The 19184-nt window shown below is 43.9% G+C and overlaps 1 protein-coding gene across 2 annotated transcripts in view; it reads left to right on the top strand.

Annotated features, from left to right (window-relative positions):
• MRS2 (magnesium transporter MRS2) overlaps positions 1 to 19184 on the top strand; it is a 327025-nt gene that overhangs the window by 58216 nt on the left and 249625 nt on the right. For both annotated transcript variants that reach the window (XM_069613569.1, XM_069613570.1), the window contains exons 2-3: positions 11172 to 11245; positions 16751 to 16787. In XM_069613569.1, the coding sequence (XP_069469670.1) occupies positions 11172 to 11245; positions 16751 to 16787 (111 nt within the window). The remainder of the gene's footprint in view (positions 1 to 11171; positions 11246 to 16750; positions 16788 to 19184) is intronic.

The following is a 19184-nucleotide window of genomic DNA, read 5'->3' as shown; positions in this document are numbered from 1 at the left end:
AGGTGGAATGTTAATTTGTGTTTGAAGCATGAGTTGCTGACAGCAGCTGGCATGGTAGGTATACTGGAGCAAAAGACCATCTGACGCTTGAACACTATAATTTATTGTTTTGCTTGGCTGGTACTGTCCATGGCAGTTCTTAGGTCATAACTTCTCTTTTTTAGCCACTTTATTTTTTTTATAATTGGGCCCTCGCGAGTAGGGGTGAAATCAAGAGGGTTACAATCCTGAGGTTAGATGAGCAGAACGAAGAGGAAGCCTGGGAAGAGTTAGTTTCTTTTTAGATGCGTCTACTTGTGCTTTAGAAAGGGTACGATCATACTCTTTCAGAGGGTTCTGCCACATCCGTTGCAGTACAAAGGGTTTTAGTAGCGACATTCCAGTGTAGATGTGACCTATAATTATTGTGAGGTATTTTTTGTTGTTGAAAGGTGTTAGTACACATGCAAAGGACAATACCATGCTTTTCTTACTGATTTTTGTTTTCATTCCTCCAGCAGACTAAGATCTGTATACCCCTAGAGGATGTACTGTCGCCACTCCTCAGATAACCCAAGCCACTGTGAAACTGCCACAGTGCTGATTTTCGATCACTGAAGAAGAGCACAGTGATTTTTCTTACCGGCCCAGTGGGACCATTTGTTATAGATGCTCTTGGAGCATCAACCCGCTCCTATGGCTGATGTAGCAGTTAAAGAGACACAGCCTCTGGACATGTTGCTTTGTCATGATGGGAGTAATGTCTCCTTCTGACCGCTCTGCAAGGAAAAAAAAATCCCATTTTTAGATGGGCTGGTGGCAATCCCCACACAAATTGCACAGGATGATGATCCCTGTCCATCCGAAAGGGAAGTCTGATTTAATTCTTGCACTCTTTCCGTTCGTAATTTGGACAATTGGACCACTTTGCCACATGTGGATCAGTTTGCACTGACTTTTATTACATAGGTTGGATTTAGTGCACAAGTGCAAAATGTCCCACACCACCTTTGGAAGAGTGATGGCAGCTTAATGCTTGTCCTTGATCCCAGATTGGTGGTACACATTGCCAGAAAATGTATCGTACTATGTAAAGAAAAATACTTAAGTGCATGGGCTAATTGCAAAGACAGAATGTTAAATGTGTGATCAAATCACTGTATTTGCCCTGAGGTGATCTGTGTATGGTCAAGGAGTAATGCACTTTTTGGGAACCTCCATGCTCTATTTCACATGCAATTTTTCTGAAAAGAAGTACAAATCTAGAGAGCTTGTGGAGTTGGTGGATTCTTGGTCAGCTCCTACCAATCAGGATTTGCTGTCTGGGATTAAGCTAGTGGAGGGGACTGCAGAATATGTTAATACGTTTTTTTTCCTCAAATAAAGTGCAATCATTTTTGAGACACCCTTTTATCCACTCCGATCCCTATTAATGCCGGCTATTGCAGAGACTGTTTGGTCGGCTGTCCCATCCTTTCCTGAGGCTTCGGGACCTCCGGTACTTGGAGACCAAGAGAATCCTCAACAAACACATTACACAGATTATACTAGTTTCCTCAAAGAAAGCTGATGTTTGGAGATGCTGTTTTTTTTTTAAGAAACTACCTCTTGTTTCCCAGGATCCACAAGACCATCTGTCCTAGGTTTCCCTGATATAATGGACAAAGTCTCACATGCACCCAGCTCACTTGTTGATTTAACTTGCTGTTCCTTGGATGTAACACCCATCCCACGTTGTGACTAAGCTCTTTGCTTCAGGATTCTTCGTGGCCCAGATACTGTTTCCCCTCTTTCCACTGCCACCCTCTTAGGCTCCAGTGCATGACTGCAACAGTCTGTTGCCAGAAAGCATTGTAATGCCCCCTTGCCGCTGGCTACTACCTTACTAGTAGACACGCCATCTTCTCTGTCTGGGTATTACTTTTTTCTTGCCATAAATGATTTATTTTGCTTGGCTGGGTTACCAGGTCCAGTGATTGTCACTCACTGACCTGGGTTCTCCCTCTTGGTCTTTAGTCCTCCAGTTGGCCCCGAGTTCTCTGTAAAGGTCACTGGTTTTTCGAGGCTCTGAGCAATAGTTTTCAGAAGACGTGTGAACACTTGTTCTAATTTTTTGTCTGGCCCCAGCCTTAGTCGTAGATTGGTTTTTAGCTCACTAGATTTATTTATTATTATTTTTTTCTTGGTTCACGATCAATGGTGGAGTTGGAGCCTTCAGCAGGCTTGTGGCTTTCGCTTTCTTGCTTTCTAGCCACCACTTCTCCTCTCTGGTTCGCTGTCCACTGATTATGCCATTTACTGACCTTCTCTAAGCGTGTATGTAGATTACTAAAGTGGTCTGATCAACAAATAATCCCTCGGATTGGTTTAGCTGTAACTGCATTCTCTCCTTGTTTTGGGTTTCTCGCCCAGATGTTCCTCCCCCGCTGATATCTAGGAACACTGGGGTTGCGGTATTTGTCACACTTGTTGATTGTCTCCCTGCCTTTCTGTTTTCGTGCTGGCCCAGGATTTAAACTCGCACCAATTTCTGACTTGCGTGGAAGTGGGTCACTACTTGTGCAGCTCTGCTAACCTCATTAGTGGTCTGTGGCTGAATAGATAAGCCTTTGTGGGAAAAGATTGGGTATGGAGCAGGTGTGGGGCACAAAGCCATCTACCAAACTGTTTGCCGGCAGTTCACCAGCGGACCATGGAATAGAAGATTGGTCACAGTCTGCTCTGGTGTATCCAGGGGTGTATACCTTGCAGGCCTGGTATCTACAGATAGGGGGGCAGAAGAGCTGAAGGGGGCTGGGGATCTGCTAATTACTAAAGAAATATCTAGGGTAGATAGGACAGTGTGGTGTGCCTTACCTCAGTTTGTCTAAAATGGTGTTTGATCAGACCATTATGCCTAGAGTCACCTTCCTGGAACAGACGGCATAAGAGTTTAGGCAATGGGCAGGGCTTTGGTATGTGTGGGAGGGATGTTGAGGGACAGAATCCTCATTTTACACCACATCAGTGGTTAAATGCCTGGTGCTCAAACTTCACAGTTGCCTCATCCGATGTGACTTTGTCACTAAAGTTATTTAATTCAGCTCTGTCTTCATAATTGTTTTCATTATTGCAATTGTATCTTTCTGTGGTCTGAATTCGATAACACACCCCTTAAAGCAAGGCAGTGTGAAGTTTCTCATTTTCGAGCGCATTTCACTAGTCCAGTGGCACTGGCTATCGCTTCGCCACTTTGCAGTATAGCGAAACAGAAAGGTGATGGTGGTTTGGCCTAGCAGTTTGACATGGACTGTCCCTTTTTTGAGGTGGGGCTAAGCTTGATTTACATATGGTGTTTTCCTTTCTATAATGGCATGGCAAGCGGAGAACCAGTGTCCGTAGTGTTGCTCAGAGCAATGCCTGAGGAGGTTGTTTGATTCAAAACCTTGCAGCCATCACCGTTCTGTTTTGTTAAAGCCACTTTGTGCTGCGACTTACGTTGAGCTAATGCTAAGATTGAGCCATGCCCTGGTCATTCAGAGAGGAGTGGCTCAGGTGAAACAAATAAATGGCACCCGATTTTTGGGTCCTGCAATCAAATATTATTTGAACATTCCTTTCTATCCAGAGCCACTGGATACAGTTCTGCTACTTGGGGCCCTCATCACCTTCAGCTAAAGTAACCTAGATGGTGGCATCAAGAAATGTCTTTGTCCCTTTTGGTGTTGACACTGTAGGGTTTGACTGAGGATACTGCTGTCTGAGAAGCACACGCCTTTCAGTTCATTCAAATAATATGAATTGGCAAACACAATTTCATGATATGCATGAGCCCTGCTTCTATTACACTAAATGCTTTCCTATAGGAAGGGGCCCACAAGCATCTCCTGGTTGCCCCGTAGCATAATACTCTATGGCTGAAATAAACACCCTGAAACATTTTTTTCTCAAGACCCCGCCCCCCCTCCCCCCCTTCACCCCTCTTCACCCCTCTTCCCCCCTCCTCCCCCCCTTCATGGAATCAGTTGTTGTTTCTGACTATAGTGCTCACACTGCAGCTGGATGTACTAATCCAGCTGGTTGGTGGGTGGTGATCAAAATAAATTGAGAATTCTGCTGTCTTCAGTGCAAGAAGTTACTTGAAAGGTTTTGCCGACCATGAAATATAGACTCTAGAAAAAAGAGATCTTCTTTGTTGTTTTGTACCGTGAGTGTGTGGTGTGAGCTCAAGAGAAAAGGGAAATAAATACATCTGTGATGTCTACAATGACACTATTTCAGAGTTCACACTTCAGCTGTGGGAGGTTCCCCTTTAATGAACCTGTTTCTGTGGAAAGCTTTGTATACCTAGCTTGAGGGCTATACCGGTTATTATGGGCACTGATAGCTGGGTTAAAGGCACAAGCATAGAGATGGCATTAACTGAGGTTTACAGGCCCATAACGCCTTGTACAGGCTGTCAGTGGGGACTACAAAACTATGATAATCTGCTTCACTCCTGATAGTGCAGTATGTTATGTTAATATGCTTTTATACTGCGCCAAATCACTGCCACAATATCTTCAGAGTACCTAGGCTTGATGTGGTGTGGCATACTGTGCCCCAACTTGTGGTATCCCGATCTTAGTCTATTTGAGAAAACAGAATTGGCAAGCAAAAGATGAGGGGTAGCAAAGTGGGAAATAGAATCTCTAAGCTTAGGGAGGAAGGAAGGGTGGGAGGAATGAAGCGGGGGAGGGGTTATTTTGTGATCGCCTCAGTGAATTTGGGTCCTGTTAGGTTGACCATAGGTCTGCAAAGGAAGGGGAGGGGATCCTAAAGGGTTACCATAATTCAGTTGCGTTTCCAAGGCAGATTTGGATAATTGTAAATTGGTACAGAATGAAACGAGTGGGCTTGAGCAATCCTGGAAGTTTGGTGGCTTATAAGCTCTGGTATCACTATACATTCATTGAACTCCAGGTCAATCTCCAGAATGCTAATTGTGTAACTGCCAAGAGTGGTATAGTCAAGAGACTGTGTATAAAAGGTAATGTTGTTGGTAACAGAAGGTAAGGGAATGGAGTGGTCAAACCAGTGGAGTAAAATTGAAAAAATCTCAGACCTTGATGTAAAAGTGGTTTTAGTTTGTTCTGTGTCATGTCTTGCTATACTTTATTTTAGTTAAAATTGGAAAGGGGTGGTGCAATACTTGTCAGTAGGCTATCAGTAAGCAAAACATAGCCATGTATAGTGAGAAGAACAAGTTAATTGCCCATGGTAACGTTCTTTCGACTGGATGTTCCTCCCACGTATTCCTCATTTTATGATATTTCCATATCCAGCTTCAGTTTCTTTACAGCAGAGGGCACTGCGTGTCGATGCCTGTCGACTCGATGTCCCTCCGAGGCCTCCGTCCTGATCTAGACATCATGGATGGTACAAAGTGTGCGCCACGACCGTTGGCTTCAGTTTCCGTTTTTAACATGTGTATGATATCCTACACCCGACAGTTACTCCCAAAAGAGCTTGTAATTACATTGAAAATTCTACTGCAGGGCAGGGCAGGGCAGGTTGGGAGGGGCGATGAGGAATACGTATGGTTACCATGGGTAAGTAACTTGTTCTTCAAATTGATTTATTTATTAACATTTATAAAGCGTGCAGCAGCCTGAAGGCATCGTGGCACTGTTACAAGACAACCTGCTTAGTTACATAACACATTCTTAGTTACATGAAGAATACAGGAAGGATGGGGAGGAAGAGGAAGGGGCAAGTGAGGGGGCAGGAAGGCAGTGTTAGTTGAACAGTGTACTTTTTAGCACTTTCCTGAAGGCTAGGAGGGAAGTCTCAGCTCTGAGTGTGTTGGTTAGGGCATTCCTAGGGATTGTGTCCTCCTGAATATTCCTCATCTTATGATAAACTCCCAAAGCAGTGTATGCGTTCCTGGAGGAGGGAGTCAGAATTTTTAGACTCGTGATTATTTAGGAGTTCCATTATAGGTCTGTGTGCACAGAATGTAGCACTGCCTTTCCAAGTAAACCTTCCCGGCTTGAGGAAGAGTCCAGATTATAGGGTTTGGTAAAGGTGTTTATGGATGACCATGTGGCTGCTGCACAAATATCTTTAATTCGGACATCCCTCTGGAATGCAGAGGAGGTAGCCATGCCCCTGGTTGATTAGTTTGAAGACCCTCCGAGGATCCTTTCCTGCTAATCTGTAGCATTCAGATATTTCTAAAATGATCCATCTTGATAAAGTTTGTTTCGAAATTGCCATATCCAACTTATGGCCCGTAAAGCCTACAAAAAGCAGGCCATCGTGTCTTAGTTTAGACATGCTGGAAATGTGGAAACTCTGTGCACTACTTGGATCAATCCCGTGTAACCTCTCCTCTTCCTTTCCAGGCTGAGAAGGATAAAAAGAAGGTAATATTATTTTCTGAGTTAAATGGAACTCTGACTCAATCTTGGGTTAGAAGGTAGGTTTAGCCTTAGGCACTACTTTGTCCTTATAGAAGATTTTGTAAGGAGGCTTGCCGGACGAGGCCTGAAGTTAACTCGCTTTCAGGCTGATGTGATGGCCACTAAAGGATGGTCTTAATCTTGATGGATAGGAATGGATACGCTCAAAAGGAGCACACATTAACAATTTCAACACCAAGTTGAAGTCCCAAAATGGGACTAGAAATGGGACTGGAGGAAATGTATTTCAGTCCTTTTAAGAATTATATTACAAGTGAGATCTTGAAGAAAGATACCTCTTCGGAGGAGCACTTACAAATAGAGAGCGCTGCCAGATACCCTTTAATTGTACCATCCTGGAGCCCCAGATTGGCCAGGTATAATAAGAATAACACCATAAGTGTACTGCATGTAAAAGATCCTCATTCTTATCCCTGCAACAGCTGCAGAATTTGTTCCAACAGCAGCAGTACAAGGATTTTGTTGCTGGCCTTCTGGTCGAAAGGCAAAGGCAAAATCTCCATTACGTCGTCCGGGAGGTCCCAAACCCTGTATGTCAACCTCTCGGAAACCATGCGTGAAGGTTGATTGTCTAGACCTCTGGATGAAGGTCCTCTCTTTGTGGAAGACATATTGGAGGGCAGATGGACATGTCCAGAAGGTCCAGGTACTGCGTCCTGCTGGCCCAATCCAGAGCAATTAGGATCATGGATTTCCTGAACCTCCTGATGACTTGAGGAATGACGGGGACTGGTGGAAATGCATACAGGAGTAAAAACTCCCAGTCCACTAAGAACGCATCCCTTGGAGCTCCTCTTAGGGGAAATTTCTTTTAGCATTACTGCTTGCACTTCCGGTTGTGAACAGATACACTGAGGGGTTCCCCAAAGGGTGAAGATCTCTTAAAGGACTTCCTGAGCTAGTTCCCACTCGTGGTAGACTATGCTAGGTGAACTGCTGATAGTGAGATACCTCCTTGAATTGCACAGTACCAGAGCTGCATTGCCTCTCTGCACAGTGCTAGTGACCCTACACTTCCTCTCTGGTTGAGGTAGTACATGGCCACTGTGTTGTCCCTCATTATCAGAACATTCTTTCCTCGCACAGAAGGCAGAAAGGCCTTCAGCGCTAATCTGATTGCCTTCAGCTCCCATAGGTTGATGAATAGTTTGGACTCCGATGGAGACCAATGACCACTGATTGTCAGATTGGTATGTGCTCCCCACCATGTGAGTGAGGCATCCATTACTACCTTTATCTCCGGCCATGGCTGCCAAAAAGGTTCTCCCTTCAAAATGTTGCCTTTTGCAGGCCCACCACAGAAGATCCTGTGCAGCCCTGCTTGGAACCTGAAGGAGATGACATTCTGCCTGAGAATTGAGACCATTGAGTCCTGAGAGCCCACTGGAGAGATCTCATTCTCAGGCACACCTCTGGCACCAGATAAATGCAGGATGCCATGAGGCAGAGCAACCTCAGAAGGTCGAAGGCTGGGATACCCTGGGCACTTTGAAATTTGGTTACCATCTGCAGAATGTCTTGAGCCCTCGCTACTGGTGGCAAGGCTTTTCCCAGGGATGCATCTAGGACTGCTCCAATGAATTGGAGCCTTTGAAATGGTATCATGTCGGACTTCTTGAAGTTGAGGGAGAAGCCCAGTCCATGGATAGAATGACAGATGTAGCTGAGATGTTCTAGGGCCTGTTCCGCGGGGACTGGCCCTGATCAGCCAATTGTCCAGTTAGGGTTAGATGTGAATTCCCCCTCTCCTGAGACTCGCTACCACCACTGCCATTAACTTGGTGAACACCCTTGGGCCAAGGTCAGCCCAAATGGTAGAACTTTAAACTGATGAGAACCGCCAACGACGAACCTCCAGGTATTGTCTGTGCTTGTGATGGATTGGCACATGTAAGTAAGCATCCTGAAGTTCCAATGATGCCAACTAGTCCTGAAACTGGAGGGCCTGAAGGATCTGAGAAAGGGTAACCATCTTGAAATTGTCCTTCCAGAGGAATTTGTTTGAGTCTCTTAAGTCAAAAATGGATCTCAATCCTCCGTCCTTGGGAATTAGGAAGTATGAGGAGTACCAACCCTTGTTCCTCTCCGCTACAGGTACTGGTTCTATAGCACCTTTCTCTAGCAGGGTCAAGATTTCCTGCATAATGAGCCAATCTGGAACTTTGAAAAAGCTGTTCCCTATGGATTACTGAGGCTTTTTATAGAAAGGGAAAGCAGTATCGGGCAACTGCTTCCAATGCCCATGCATTTGAAGTAATGCCTCACCATTCTTTCAGATGCAGTGAGAGTCTGTCACCCACCGGGGTATTGTGAACTAAGGCCCCAGAGAGGTTATGAGGTTGCTGGAGCAGTGGCTGATGGTAAAGTAGCGGCTGCCTGGGCAGTCCTAGTACCTCTTCCCTGTCCACCATAGGGTAATCTTTTTTTGACCTCTTTGATTGGACTGTCCTCTTCCTCTTCCATCTGAGGAGTAAAAGCGAAAGGACCTGCCCCCCAAGGTGTGCCAGTGGGGCGGTTTTGTGGCTGTCTAAAAGCAGCACCAAAGGATTTTCTGCTGCGTTGGAGGTGTGCAGTTTTTCCAGGCTCTCGTCTGCCTTGCTACCAAATATGTGTGCCTTCAAAGGGCATGTTAAGAAGTCTGGATTGCACATCTGGAGCAAAACTGGACTTTCTTAACCAGACAAATCTGTGCATTACTGTACTAGCTGCCATTGACCTGCTGATTCTGTTAGCAGTGATGAGACCAGTCTGGAGGGATTTGCACATCACGTCCTGCCCATCCTTGACTAGATTTTAAAATCTGTCTCATTTCGTCCCCTTCGGGGATATGCTCAGCCGCCATTGCCATAAATTCCCAAATAGTGTAAGTGAACCTGGCCAATGTGCACATAGCATTCACTGACTTTAAGAACTTTTTGTGGCCAAAGCATTGTAACGCTTGTCATCTCTGTCTGGGGGAATAGTCTGGTATGCGTTTTGTTTTGAGGTGGATGTGGCAGCCTGTAACACCAAACTTTCAGGAGTGGGATTCTTCGTCCGCTAACTGTGGTCACTACTGGACACCCTGTATTTGGATGCTAGTTTTTTTATTTATTACCAAAGTTAATTCTGGCATATCCCAATATGTATTTACTCGCCTTTGCAGAGCCACATGAAAAGGAAGAATGGGATCCTCCTGGGGTCCCCTATCTAGAATATCAGTAAGATCATCCTGCTCATATATTGGTATGGGTATTTTCCACCCCATGTATTCTCCACCCTGGACATTAAATGTCTATAAGACACTTCTGCATGGTCAGTAGGATCGGGTTTCCCCAAATTCTAATCCTGGGGACGTATCTAGTCCACTTGCATTTTGCGTGGACTCCTGTAAACTGTTCAATCTTGATTCATCTGAGATCAAGGGTTCAGGGACACCAGGTGCTCCACATTGTAGGCCAAAGGGACGTGAATCATCAGGTGAAATGTTCTGCTTCCTCATAAGTGTCGACTTGAGGGATTCTTCGACCGCTCTTGAGGAGATTTTTCCTTGCCTCCCTGGCCCAGGGGAGCACAGGTTTGGCCCTTTATCTTTTTTTCTTGTCGTGTTTTTCGACCTGGGCATGGCTTTCATGCGTTTTCAAGGCAGTCAAGGCCGCATTCTGGAATACTTTCATCGTTTTTACTCTGAAATTCTCCCACTCAGCCAGTGGCTGATTTTGTCAGGCATTTAACCCGTTTTGGGGAGGAGCTTGACTGCTACCTATGGTGCCTTTTTCTTCGAACGCAGCGAAGATGACGAGTGGTGGGAACCGCTGCGTGATCTCAATCTTTTTGTCTTTCGATGTGGAGAAAAATGTCTCGACTTGTCTGAAGACTGTCTTTTTGATGCAGTCGTCGATGGGGATTTAGACCTACCTGCCGCTAGTTTTCCCTTTCGCTCTTTCAGGACCTTCACAGTCATTGATGGCCAGGCCTTACAGTCGAAGTTAGTGCAAGAGGAACCGAGGCACCACGGACAAATTTTCTCAACACCTTGAAAAATGGTACAAGATTAAATCCTCATTTTGGCAACATTGTCCTGTCTACTGCAGCAGCACTGTTCGCATCTGTAACAGTGGCTTGAAGTAGTCTTTTTTTTAAAAAAAGGTGTCCCTTGTCCTCCAACCCTTTCTCATTCTGACCCCGTTTTAGACATCGTAGATGCACAAGAATAATGCTCCTGCTTATTTCTGTGCGTTGGTGTCTTACATAATGTGGCTGGGAGTTTCACGCATACAATGTTCTGCTAACTACTATTTGATATGTCATTTATAACGTGCCTATACACAAGACGACAGAGTCTGTTCCACTTTTGGATGGCAATAATCCTGCTTTAGTGGGCAAACATTGACTTCCTTGTTTAAAAATTGTACCTTTTTGGAAGGTGACCACACCAATTTTAACAACTCGGGGACTAATGGACACCAACACACAGCAGTAACCGTGACATATCAACAATGGACTTTTATTTTTTTTATATATTTTTCTGATTTTTACCCCCCTCACCCTCCGAAAATATCAGATTTGTGGCACCTTTTCTCTCCTCGTACTTGGTAATGCCTGATGCCCAGTTGTTGTCAGCAATTCTTATTGATGGTTTTTGCCTCACTGGCGCATGCAAATGCCTACAAAGACTAGATGCGTTTGAATGGAATTTAGATCTGTTTGGCAACAAGGCTATTTCTTAAAGAAAACCACAAATTAACGGTTTTAAATTTCTTTATGCAGGTGAAGTGTTTCGGCTCATGACCACAGATCTATCGCAAGCCACTTTATCAAGCGTAGCCCCAGTATTTGCAGTGGTGAGTATGTGCAGCATTGTAAACATAAGCTTACTAACTAACTCAAATGAAACGAGACACAACCGTGGACTGGTGCACTCTTTTTATTTTACCTCCTGCATAATTTAGAATTGGTACAATGGAACTACAGTTACAGTTTGCTCTAGCACCTCATTTGTTGGCCAGCAACCACGTTCCACGTGGAACTGTTCTATAATGGGTAGCAAGTATTAGATTGTTAAGGGTGTTAACTACATCTAGCCCATCAATGACTTTGGAGTTTTAACCTCGTGAAATATATTCTGTATATTTCCTATGAACAAATGTTGGAAACATGATCTTTTGATTTAATCACCCCTTCCCTAACGTGCTCTACAGTCTCCTCCCATTTTAGTTAACAGCTTTAGGCGAGTTGTTTGACAGAACCTTAAGTTCAAATTCCAGTGTCCGTTTTTTAAGCATTATAGAAGTATATATTTCCTTCATTTTGGACCCAAATAAATTATGTAGTATGGCCTTTTCAGTTGAAACAGGAGTATAAAACGTGAATGGGCAAATACGATAGAATACATTGGTTTTTACATCATTTGCGTAAGGCAGGATAATGTATGGCTACACCCTTCTTTTTTATTTTTATTATTTTTTTTTTTCTTTTGGCCTAGACGTTTTTGGAATTGGAACAGTTTGTCTAAAAATGCTTTTCAGTATTTATTTTTTTAAGCTTTATGAAGTACCTTTCGCACAAGTCAAAAATACAAAACTAAAAGTGGGTTGACTGCCTCTGTCTGGTTGTTTATCAATTTAGATATGTGGTTCTCTACCAATGAATGATTTTAAATTCTACAATTTAGAGGCACTATCTTATATTGCATTGCAATGTATAAAGCGCTTTCGCTATGAAGCGCTGAACAAGATTTACAACAAACCAGTACAATGTAACAACGGATGATATACATGTGAGAATGCTAGTAGTTTGACGAAGGGAGAGGGACAAAAGAAGGCAGGTTTATAAGGGAGAATGAAAGCTTTGGAGAGAGAGGAGTGAATATCGGGAGGAAGGGAGTTCCAAGGTAGTGGCACGAATTGAGTAGGAGCGCAAAAGGAAAGGAGCACAGGAAGGGTCAGTGAAAGATGAAGATATTGTGAGTGGAGGGGGTGAAGGGAGTATGATTCAAGAGCTGCGAAGTAGGGAGGGCAAGTCCATTGTAGAATTTAAAGATGATACAGAAAAAATGCAATAAGAGACACAAATTGTAGGAGAGAACCGAGATGTAAAGGGAAGGGGAGATGGAAGATAGAGCAGGAAGTGAGAAAAGAAGACCAATTGAGTTGAAGACTGAGAGAAGTGTAGGAAGGCAAGAGTAGGGCAGGTCAATGACCAGGGCAGAGCCATAGTCCAGTCGTAAGAAGATTGAGAAAGTGATGAGAAGTTTAGAGGCATGAAAGGAAGGTTGGAAAGGAGGACCATGGCGGATGTTGAAAATGGGGAAGGGACAAGTACAAGCAGTTGAAGAGATGTGGCATGAGAAGAAAAGAGACCAGTCCAAATGGACACCAAGGTTGCACGCAGAAGAAGAAAAATGTACAGCGGATGAGGAAAGAGTCCAGAAGCAGATTGGAGAGGCAAGGGCGAGATTGGATGAAAACGATTTCTGTTTTGGAAGAATTGAGATGCAAGAAGTGGGACAACATCTAGCATTGAACAGCATAGAGGTGTGCTGAGACCGAAGAGTGGAGGGAGTCAGAAAAAGAAGAGAAAGAGAAGAAAATCTGTTGGAACAGAAGTTGCACGAGAGATAAAGGATTCAATGAAGGAAGGGGGATTAGTGTACATGGAAAATGGCAAGGGGCCAAGGACTGACCGTTGTGGCACTCCATAAATGAGAGGGCACAGAGAGACTGTGTGACTAGCCTAAGAAACAGAGTGCGGTTAGGGAGATATGAGTGGAACCAGCGAGATACAACTCAGTGAAAATCCCAGAACAGTAAGGACAGGGAGCAAACGTGGTGTGATCTACAGTGTCAAATGAGAGGTCTAGGAGAATGATAGAGGGACACTTATAGTGGAGAGTACAGGTTTAGTAATGTGAAGAAGAGCAGTGTGTGCAGGCCCAAATCCCAATTCAGTGAAAAGTAAGAATTGAAGATTCAGAGTAGCAGAAATGTCAGTGTAAACTACTCTTTCTAGAAGTTGGGAGTGGAAAGGAAGATCAGTGATGAGTCGAAAAATTAAAGAGATGAAGGCTTTAGAGAAGGTTTTTCTTTTCAGAATAGGCATAATAGCATGAATGTAACGGGTGGGGAAAAGTACACCGCAAAGGTTAAAAGGGTCAAAGTGGGGAGAGGACCTGATTGAGGGGGGTAGGCAGTGGAGAGGGCACGAGAGTAAAGTGGCAGTATAAAGAGTCTGGAAGGGGGGAAAATGGTGAAAACGAGGGAAGGAGAAAGTGGAAGAGATGACGCTGGGAGTGAGCTTGATGGGAAGGTGGAATGGGGGAAAAGATGAGCACAGGGAGATCAGAGGTAAAAAGTCAGCAAAGTCGGTAGTAGAATGTTCAGTAGAAATAGAAGGCTTAGAAAGGGAAGGAGACAGTTTATCAAGCAGTTGGACAAGACAATGGTGTTGGGAGAGTAGTGGAAGCTAAACTTTTTTTAGCACAAAACAGTGAGGAATCTGAGGATGAGTGGGGCATCTAGAGATTGATGAGTTCTGTATGATCATGAGATTTATTCCTCTGAAGTTTGGCTTTACAGTGCAGAGACGGAGGTGGGCAAGGGTGGGTCAGGGGCTCACGGAAGGGGAGGAAGCGACAAAGAGGATGTTGAGTAGAGGGAAGATTATGAAATGTAGATGCAGCTTGATCGAGAGAGTAGAGAAGGTTTCAGTGGAAAGAAAAGCAGATGAGAGCAGAGGGATACAAAGACTATCTTAAAGCACATTGAAAAATGAAGGTATGCAACAATGCAATTGGGGTACTTTAAATGGGGAGAAGTGAGGTTGGTTACTGGAATGAATGGCAATGAAAGCACTATAATGGGCAGATGCAGCTGTGATTTTAGACCTAAAGTAATGTTTTGAATAGATCTGGGCGGGCGTAGGAGATGGGCAGGGTACAGAAACCATTGAGCTAAAGTGCAAGGTACTGGCCTGAAGTCTGTCCATGGGGAATAGTGGGGTCTAATATAAGTCAATTGGGTATTTTGTCAGAGCCAAAGACCGAAAGCATGGCTGATTCACCCGGATGAGCTAATACAAGCAGGTCATCGAAGATAATGGCAGGTCGGGAAGAGGGAGATATTAGTCCATGGGTGTGTGAACCTACAGAGACGCTTAAAACATTTGTAGGACGGAGCACTACAGCAGGATGATCAACATGGTAAACTAGATTATGATGGTGGGTGCGCCTAAGCACTGTGGAAGACCGACGATCCCAACCCTAATTGTTTGTGGCAAATGTGTTGTGTCGGTCTGAAAACCCAAGAGACTTTAGGTGTTAACTTGCTTGACTGTCTCCATGCACAGGAGTACTGAAAAAGTCATAGCCAATGGCCATTCTACTTTAGCAGCTGCTTTGGCCAGTATTGCTGCATCAGGTTTTGGGAGATGTGTAATTGTTCACAGTTGCTGCTAATGGTTCCCAAGCATCGATTGAGGCCACAACTGGGCATTCTGGATGACGCAAGTCTAGGTACTTTGTGTAATTTGGGCTTCCAGGGTGGCTAGAGTCTGGAGTGACTATAGGAGGCTGGGAGGTTCTGTACAGACAGTTCAACCATTCAAGCTGCCCTTTAGAGACAGGATTGACCCCTCGAGAAGTTCACAGTTACTAACTACTGCGAAGTAGACTAGCAACAGACTGGCGTGAGTGGTGTACTGTACCAGCTTTGACTGTAAAGGATTTTGTACTTTACCTCATTAGCATTGTTTAGGTGCTGGTACTTTTCTCATCTACGGGGGAGTTTGAGGTTGTTGGTTGCAAGGAACGGCTTTCAGGCTAGCAGATTGAAGAGACTGTCACTCATTACTGGTGTCAGTAATGGTGAAAACAAACAGTAATTTCAAATAATACTGGTTTATCACGTTCCACGCTATATGATCTATATGGTACTTACCGCATGTGGTATTCCATAAGCATACATACCAACAGATTATGAGATGAAATACCTCTTGTATATTTGGTACCAATTCTTACCTTGAGCTAAGGGGTAGAGCTAAACATTTTCAAAAGTAACCAGATGTTTTCAGTTTGTTCATGTAGTAAAGGTAAGCATTAGCACAAGCGCCTCCCTTCAAAGGTGAACACACATTTAACACAAAGAGCCACGAAGGAGGTGCAAAGGGGCAGTGTTAAAAATATGCACAGTAGCTATTTGGTCCACTAGTGTCATCTATTTCCATAGTTGAGATGGAAATGGAATAAAATACTGCATGCGGATTTCAGTAAATCCACATCTGTTACCATTACACAGGCAATCATTCTCCACTCAGATCCTCACTTCTCGCATGCATTAAGGGTAAGAATTGCATGCAGTAACCCAGGCCAGAAGACAACCAAACTTGTAATAAGAGCCTGTTTGGTAAGATATTGTCCCAATGCTCAGGTGGGAAGGTCTCTTGTTTCAGGGCAAGAAGGCTTTCCTCAAGGAGTCTTCCATAATGTGAAGAATAGACCATGACCTCTCAGAAGAATCTTAGAAGGAAGATAATCGTTATGTGTTGTCAACACTAGGAAACCAACTGACGACTAATGGACTTCATCCATTTTCTAGGGTGATTGATAGTCTCTACTGTATTGAGACCATCCATGGATTCCCTACAGCTAGATTTCTGCTGAGGCTTGGTAATCCTTTATTGATCAAGGCCCCAGTGTCTGCAAGGAATTCACAATGGTGGCAGGAGAGTTGGTCTGCCACTTTACCTTGTCTGGCTGTGTGTTTTTCCCATACCAGAATTTCACTACTTGTGAAGGATGACTGTCCGGTCAAGGAGCATGTAATGAAGAGCACACAGACAATAGTGGAATGACCTGTTGCCACACTTTGCCTTGATACAGTGGTCTGCAAGCTGGGAGGACAGCCCCCCATGGGGGGCCCAAAGGATGTCCGTAGAAAATCTGCTTATATTTTAAAGAGTCTGGGGCCCACTGAACCTCCTTTGGGCCCTAGGGAAGGGGGCGGGCAGTAGCACTATCTTTTACATAAGATGGGGCATGGTATGAAAAAGTTTGTATACCACTGATAAAACATACCATATTCATTTGAATGATACTAGAACAGGTTGAGGCTTGTAAGGGCTCTGTTTTGTTTCCGATCGATTAAATTACTGGATACCCATAAAAGAAATTAACAAATGTCAGGATATTGAGGTTTTAAATGGCGCATGCACATGACTATTCAAATGGATGAGAAGCTTGTGACGCAGGGTAATCTGTGTTATCAAAAGTGATCAAATTACTGTTTCATTAATTATTCCATTGGAATAAGTGTAATTTCTGGCAACAGTGAACCATATTTTTTTCTTTGTAGTTAAAATTCGACAAGGACGGAAACGTAACCTCCTTTGGTAAGTATTCGTATCCTTAATGTAATGGTCATAACATCTACGTTTCAGGTAGAATCATGGTCTGTCCTAGATGGCCATTGAACGCATGATGTAGAGCTGCAAGTATGAGATTCTGGAGCTGATGCATCTGCTGATTTAAATCTCACATTTTGAAATAATTGTGCATGTGCAGAGTATAGCAACATTTTTGAATAAAAGGTTCCCCCTATTTAACACCATGTTTCACAACTGTGGCTCGACCTACTGCACCATGCTCTCCCTTCCTTTCTCTGCCCTCCTCCAATATCCCTCCGTTCTTACCCTCTCACCTGGGGTTTCCATTCCTTTCTTTAGAGGTCGGCTGTTTAAACACTACAAAAATATGTTTTCATCTTGAATATGGTCACAGCGATATTTGTCATTACAGGAGGCAGGGTGAATACTAGGCTTGATTTGCCTGTTGGGGCTTACGTGTCACCAAAAGCTATATTTTGTGTTGAATATATGTAAGATCAAACCTACAGCTCATCAAAGTGAAAGGTGGCATAGTGTATGGCATGTTAAAGGAAAACGGTACAACACACACACACTCTCGCGTGATGATAAAACAGCAACGTCTACCTTCATGAAATCCCGGTTTCCAAGTACTCGGATGAGGGCTGCAATGAACATTGTGTTTTTGTTTTTTAAAGACACCAGTGTCCCTAAATCTCTCATTAAACATTACTTTAAAGATGCCCCCTCAAGCGGAAGCATATTACTAGCATTTCTTGAATAAGATATGTTTATGGTCAAAAAGCAAATGTACTAATGTTTATGCATGTTTGTTCAAAAACTCGTAATATGCAAATGTTGGTTGATTTGCTGGTTTCAAGTCAAATGTTGTGACGTGATGCATAAAGCCAGTTTGCTGAATTAAATACCATTCGAGCCTTCCACCAAAATGCATGCTCTTGAAGACGCTCCTTCTCTTGCAAGTGCTCGTCATGCTGTTCTATTTCCAGAACTATTTCTTGCATGAACATTTTTCGCATGTCTAGATTGTATGGGATGGCCCAGCCCAAATGATTTGTCTAAACCAAATATCAATTGATCAATTACATTTTGTCCTTTTATTTATTTGACATCCTGGACAATGCACTGTAGTTTATGGGGTAGGTAGCACGGTGGGGCAGGGGGGTGCAATTATTGACTGTAGAAAATGTTTATCATAAACTGTTCCTAACCATATGTCGTGAACTTTTATTTTTATTTTTTTTTACCCTGCCTTTAACCTTTGGGCAGATGCTATGTCCCCAAGGATGCCGGCGAGAAGAACTCCAAACCTCCTGCCCCCATAACCCCTTGTGTGCAGAATTTGCAAGATGGGATTTTCAGAAATCCTAGGCTGGAGCTTCAGAGTGTCTGAGCGAGTCTATAAAGCAATATTCGTTCCCTAAGTAAGGTAGAGAGGAGTAATGGACGCTCGTTATGTGAACTCCAGATAACCGGTCAAGAATTGGATTTGTTCCTTGACCATTATTGGCCCATTAAGAGCTTTCCTGGCCACAGCGCTTATGGAGAGGAGAGGGGCAATTTGTTATTAGCATTGTAAGTTGGAAGTAGCAGCTGCTCAGCATTTAGTTTGCAGAATGTATGTGTTTCAATATTTATTGAGCGCCACACACCCAAAGGCCTCAGAGCACTATGAGACCAAGAACAAGACCTGAAACACGACACAAATCAGTGTGCATTTCATGGTCTAAGGTGAATTGCACATCCTTAACCTTGACACTTGGGTTAAGAGTTAATTCAAGACATTAGGGATGACAATCGATTGGACCTGACAGCCCTTTGGCCCCCATTATTTCACCTCTGTGTTACACCGACTGAGTTGCACTTAGCTACACCACACCCTGGGTGAGGTCTGTGAGCAGAGCTAGTTGGCCCTCTGCTCCAATCACCCACATCTGGGTGTCTTAAGCATGTAGGCGAGCCTATGCGGGATGTATCTTAAGGTTCTCAAATAGGTGTACAAAGTAAATGAATACTTAAGAAAACAGGAGAATAGGCAGTCCTGGAAAGCAGTGCAATCGCACTTCGTGATGACAGACCAGCAGTTTTCTAATTGACCCTTTGTGCTCTCTCCTTTAAGGAATTCGACCAGCTAAGGGAATTATCAGTGAGAGGGCACTGTGGACCATCTGTGGCGTAGTATGTCATATTCCATGTTGTCGAAGGTGTCAAAGTCCGGAAGAGACTTAGAGCTGCAGTGCCTTCATGCACTATGTCCAGGCAGTTGTTCCAGAATGCTGCCAGAGAGCAATCTCCATAACTTGTCTATTGGGGGAGAGGTGGGGAGAGGTGTGAATCACCAATGGTTGTCTTATTTGCACATCTGGAGCATTAACATAGAAATGGAGCGATGGAAGCAACAGG

The sequence above is a fragment of the Ambystoma mexicanum genome, chromosome 5p (genome assembly GCF_040938575.1).
Source record: "Ambystoma mexicanum isolate Mex_15411 chromosome 5p, UKY_AmexF1_1, whole genome shotgun sequence".
Lineage (NCBI taxonomy): Eukaryota > Metazoa > Chordata > Amphibia > Caudata > Ambystomatidae > Ambystoma > Ambystoma mexicanum.
The sequence above is the reverse complement of the archived record's forward strand: the minus strand, read 5'-3'. Positions and strand labels throughout refer to the sequence as shown.